We start from the raw sequence: 6,000 nt of genomic DNA on the forward strand, positions 1-6,000 counted from the left end.
TCTCGGTGACGTTATTTGGCGCCACCGGAGTTCGAATGCCATTGCTCTCAACCTGCCCAAATGAACCAAACTAAACAAGTAAATGCTCCAGAGTTCAGCTGCCTATCATAACTGTCTACTCTTTCCATGAAATACACGAACCAGATGAACGCTTTGATCCCTTTGTTATTTCTCCAATTAACTCTACTTCAGCAATACCGGAGAGATGTATGAAGGTGAGAGAGAGAGAGGAGAGGAGAGGAGACAGATCAAAGACTTTTTTTGGGCCTTGAGATAACAAGAGACCTGGATTTTTGCAAATGAGGTGAAACAAACTCAACACTCGGAAGATGCTTGTGGTCCTGTGTAGCTCCGAGGGGAAAGCATGCTACCAACACTGCCAGTGTTATGGTTCCTGTTCCCACTGTGTCCACCCATACTCAAAATGTAAGCACTCATGATGCAGTGAGGCAGTCTGGGTAAGTATCTACTAAATGGTCAATGTTGTGGTGTTCAATCTCTCTGTCTCTTTAATGCATGCAATAGCGTCCCACTTTTGAACAAACTGGGACCAACTTCAAAAATGTGAGCTATTCCTTTGAAGTTGTGGTACGTTCCTGGTGGTGTACATGTTAGCCGGTATGGATCCCCACGCGTATGACCATGACAGCGGCGGTTTCCTCTCGTTGCATGTAGGCCTGCATGTCCTGAGGCCCTGTCCGCGATCAAAGGCTGCTGCACGCTCATTAAAAACAGTCGTTTGTGTAATGAATTTTATAATATCTTGAGGCCAGAGCACATGAAAGAATGACATCGGAAAAGGATTAAAAAAGAGGCTGTCAGATCAGAGGTCACATACTAGTCATCAGTCAAATAGATTCAGTGGGGGGGTTTTTTCAGCTCGATCGGCCGGGTTTCTGCGTATCTTTGGAGATTTTTCGACACTATATGAGCTCCAAGTTCGACAATGGGTCTAAAAACACTTTCCCTGATATCTTTGTTTGTTGAACGAAAGAACATTTCATTATACAACAGAGTAAACTGTTCATTGTTTAACATTTGTACATGCCATCTACTTTTCTCAATAGTATTACATCATGTTCAACTGGTTTCCTCTGTGGGAATTCCCAAAAACTAGAAGAAAATTTCAGTTCTCATTGTGTAAAGCATCTAGGGCTGGGCGATATGGTTGAAATCAATATCAAGTTAATCATAAGGATTGTTCTCGCTATCAATATATATCACAATATGGTTCATGTATGCAAAATCACATTAAACAATCAATGTTCATCTCATTGAACCAAATGGTAATGTTAGGTGTGATGTCAAACAAAACAGAAATTTTCAAATAATATTCCTACCATACCTCATTTTATGAGGGTTTTTAAGTAAAATTTGCTTGTTGCTTATCATCACGATATGATTCCACTGAAAGACGATAAACGATAATATTGAATTGTCGCCTAGCCCTAAAGCATCGTTTTGAAACTTTGAATACCTTAAAATCATTAGATACCAAAAGATAGCATTGGTTTATCGATACTCAACTGTTGAAGTAAGCGTAGGACAGGACTATTTTCTGCCATATGTCTCACAAAAGATCCGGTCATGAAAGCAGACCAAAACACACCTGCTCCTATTGTTTGCATCAGGTCAAAGTCGTGTTGAATCCGTCTGCTGCAACGGTCAAGTATGCACGCAACGGCCCAGAGTCCTCCAGAGGAAACTCCGGCAGTGTGAAGCTGTGAATGGAAATCTGCTGTCTGATGGTGTGGACACGACAGTTCAGACACCTGATATCCCACAGGAGCTTTCTGAGCATTAGAGACAGTCGAGGGGGGAAACGATTCTCATGATTCTCTTCGGCCGCGCCATTCGCTCATGTGTCACTTTGGGGTTTGGAGCGTGCAATTTCCCCAACCGTTTTTCCATGCAAGGGTGTCATTTTAAACACTTGCCATACTTAGTCAAATAGGTCAACATTACTGAGGAGCTATACCCCATGATCTGCGGAAGGAAAAAGTGCAGCGGAGGATAATCTGACACCACTTTATTTCTCGAGGCTTTCAGAAGTTTTGATGCTATCCTGTTAACACTGTTCCCCCTCGCCAGTCAAGTCAAATTTATGCGTAAGAGCTTTTTAAAAAAACAGGGTCGGACCTGTCCTTCCTACCCTCCTCGTCCTTCTAATTCCACAGTTATGAGACAACTTAAGGCCCTCGGTGGTGGATATTTTTTTTTTTTTTTTTTTTCAGCCTGCGACTCTCTGCAGGAAGCATTCCTCTCTAATGACAGGGGAAGCTACCCGAAGGTCCATCCAAAGGCAGGAAAAACACCCAAACTAAATTTGGGCTCCTTATTAAGGCCGGCTGACCTAAAAGCTGTGATCCTCGAGACAACATCCGTGACCAAAAACACTTCCACACACACTCACTTGAGGTGAAAATGCCCGACCACGACGGCCGGATGAAAAGCGGGCTGGGTGGGACGGGAGCAATAAACGCAGACCCCAGCCGACTAAACGACCAGGGTGTTGTATTTTGAGGCGGTTTGTGTTTTGTTGTGGGTGAGGAGTTCAAGAGGAGCTCTGGGTGTTTATTTACATCAAAGCTTGAAGCATACATAATAAGAGTTTGATTTGTGGCCTCGTTTCCAGCACACAGGCACAATTCACTCCTGGCATTAAACGGCACCAAAGTCGTTTTTCCAGACTTTTGCCCTTTCCTAAATCCGACTGATAAACTCAAAGCATTTTTTCTGAGCGTGTGTATTACTACAGTAATCTGAGCTTCTAAACAGATGCAGTACTTGTGTCAGCTGGTAGCTAGATATTTGAAGAGTTCATTTCCAAAACATATCTATTTTTGATATAAATTCATGACCTCATATCATAGATAAGTAAATATTTCTAAAATACAGAGAGGATCAAGTCTCTGAAAGTGTTGGATTTTGTCAACCAAGGACTTAAATTACCCACCTGCAAAAAATACCAAAACTTATATATGCCATCACTAATTTTGTAAGAGTCCGTTTTTCAACTGGAACATGTCTCATTTTTGAATTAAAATCTTGGCTTGTTGGAAATGGAAAGTCAAAGTGAAAAGCTTAGTAAGCTGGAAAGACATGATGATGACTTAATAGATATTCATAGATACTTTTCATAACTAACTTAGTACGCCTACAAGGGTTTTGATGTGGATGTTTATCCTGCAACCAAGATAATCAATTCCAACAGCGATCAGCCTGGGTTACATCATCTATTGCATGCACAGGATCCTACCAAACATAACACAGTCTTAAATGACATTTCAGCTCTTGCAGCACTTACATTCACTGCTTCAACACAAATAAGTCAGATCAGTTGTTAATGGACTAAAGCCCTGACAAGCATGTTTCCAACTTATGAAAATATTCCACAGTTGCTGCAGGAGATGTTACATCATTTGACTTTCCAGCCACTTTTTTTTTCTGAATCTTTTGAGGAAGAACAGACACATTTCCCTTCTCTTGCAAGACTAGAACAACAGAGGAGCCCCATTTGCATGAAGTCAAAGGAGAGTTAGTATCTTAAGGATACAAGCAGGGTGGGTATTTCTGCAAGCTGAGCTATTATCAACACTTTACCTGCCTCTCAACTTCACAGGGATAGGGATATTCTTCAGCACTCCGCTGTCAGCTCACACTGAATAATTCAAAGGACACACGCTATGTCTTCTAGGTTACGATCATGAAAACAAAAAGAGACGGCCTTGAAGTTGGCACATAGCAGGGCAAGGGATTATTTATTCATGATACCTGCCTAGCTTCTTAAACATACATGTGTACCTTACTTTCAGAAACGGTGTACACAGGATTGAAATTGTTTAGGAGCACATGCTTGAGAAAGGTTGAATGTGAAGGTAAATGATTTAAGGTCAGGTTATACTGATTAGATTTATAAAACGGTTCTTATGCACGGATATGTGCTCATGGCTGCATCCAAGCTGTGAATAATCTGGATGCCAAAAAAAATCAGTGGGGGTCATTGATCATCTTCATTTTTTGTTACATAACAAAAGTTAAACCTAATTTCTATCACAATCCAAAGGGTATTAAAATTTGTTCTTTTTAATTATGCTTTGAAATGAATGTAAGATGTAATCTAGGATGAAGGAAAATAATTTTCTTTTATAAATGATCCTGCTTGTCCCTAAGTGCCCCCGGTCTCATCTTATCTCATCTTATCTCATTCACTCAGAGAGAATCTTAAACATAAAGCAGGTTGTTGTACTGAAGTAATGCATAAATCCACTCTTGCTATCTGGACATCACGCTTTAAGTTTTCTTAGTCTTCCTTTATCTCTGAAAGATTTATGTGTTAGGACAGGCTCCAAGGATCAGCTGGAGCTTGGCATTGCAGTTTCCCCCTCTCTCCTGCAGGGCCTGCTGCCTGGTCAGCCAGCCTGCAGCTAAAGCTTCTTTTGAGACATTTATGAAGTTAGCATTAAGCTGAAAACCAAACATGAAGAATGACTTATCTGCAAGGTCTGTGCTCTTACACCTCTCTGCCTACCTTTTGCATTTGAAGAATCACTCATTAACCTGAAGTCTTATCATTTGTCTTCCCTTGCATGCTACAGCCTCCTGGCTAACCCTCCTGGCCACCATAATGAGCTCATTATAAGTGGAACAAAGAGAAACTTTGATGTTGCTCTGTGTAAATACATCTTAAACCTGAGCACAGACTAAGCTTATAGAGGTTTCCAGTTGCTAAATGCACGGCTCAGTGCTGGACTGTAAGCACAGGAGCCTATCCCATATTAACATTACATCTCAGACTGCAGTCCTACTTTTGCAGCCTGCTGGCTAACCTGCTAGTAGGCTAATCTCTGCTGGCAACTTCCAGAGGCATGAATAGAGGCGTTACAACCAGATTATGAAGTCTCCTAATGTGTGTTTGTGCAAAATATCTTCAATAACATCTATTTTATGTTCTGAGGCTGCAGCAAACCAGAGAGCAGCTTCTTCCCTGCCACTGTTAAAATCCCAAAGGAAGTTTTGTGGGTTTACAAACAGAAGAACCACAATGGCGGTGCGCTTTTTCTTTGAAAGCAGCAACAAGACACGGCGAATATTATGTATGAGGAGCGGGCAGAAAACCATAAAGTGAAGAAATAACGTGCAGAGCGAACCGAAGGCTGCAAAACAGACACCTCTCCCCTCTCTCCTTTGCATTTGTTTCAAGTTTGCGCCATATTGAGTGCGCCTGCAAAGCCCCGGAACGTCGCAACATTGTTTCCAGGAAAACAAAAGCCGAAAGGAAACAAAAAAAAAGTGACCGCGACTTACCTTGGCGATTGCCTTCTTGTATCTCATGACAGCCTGCTGGATGAGAGTGTGGACTTTAATATTCCCATCCCCGCACGGCACCACCACCCTGGTCCTGCCAAAACACACCGTGACTTTCATGGTTTAGTATCCGAGATCTTGCCCAGATTCGGAGTAAAACCGACAGAAGGAGGAGAGATCCGTCGGAAAATAAAGTAGGAGCATGGATTTTGTTTTATTTGGGTCCGCGGTTATCCCGGTATTCCTTCATGGAGACGAGAACTAAAGGTCTTTCCGCCTTTCCCCGCCGGACGACATTGTTTTCGGTGTGTTTTCAGACCACCTGTTTAGCTTCTCTCTCCTTCCTTCCCTCTCTCGTTCCCAATCCCTCTCTCTCCCTCTCTCTCTCTGCTGAGCTAATGCATGGTCATGTGCTGCGTTCATGTGCTGTAGGAAAACATTGGGAATTACAAGGTGAGCGCCCAAAATGAATGACTCGAACACAGTTGCGTATGGAAAGATAGGGTCACTCGCCATACCTTAACCTAAGTGAGTGATCTTTTAGTTTGTTATCATCATAACACAGACTAAATTATATGTATAGCCTATACTGTATACATTTATTTAGAAGCCCTATCTAAAACATGCAGGCCTACCCTACATCAGGAGAGCGTTCAACACCAATGTTCCTGCTAATCTAAAGTAGTGTAGCAA

The 6,000-nt window shown here is 42.0% G+C and overlaps 1 protein-coding gene across 1 annotated transcript in view; it reads right to left on the reverse strand.

Annotated features, from left to right (window-relative positions):
• Positions 1 to 5,655, reverse strand: part of LOC139655778 (partitioning defective 3 homolog) — a gene marked incomplete at its 3' end in the record, with an annotated part of 121,039 nt that extends 115,384 nt beyond the window's left edge. The window contains exon 1 of the mRNA XM_071533142.1: positions 5,308 to 5,655. Within this exon, the coding sequence (XP_071389243.1) occupies positions 5,308 to 5,427 (120 nt within the window). The remainder of the gene's footprint in view (positions 1 to 5,307) is intronic.
• Between the last annotated feature and the right edge of the window lie 345 nt (positions 5,656 to 6,000).

This window comes from Centroberyx affinis, unplaced genomic scaffold (genome assembly GCF_046629955.1).
Source record: "Centroberyx affinis isolate AG114_WGS23_722 - 3 ecotype Tasmania unplaced genomic scaffold, CSIRO-AGI_Caff_v1 ptg002327l_1, whole genome shotgun sequence".
In the NCBI taxonomy this organism is placed as follows: Eukaryota; Metazoa; Chordata; class Actinopteri; order Beryciformes; family Berycidae; genus Centroberyx; species Centroberyx affinis.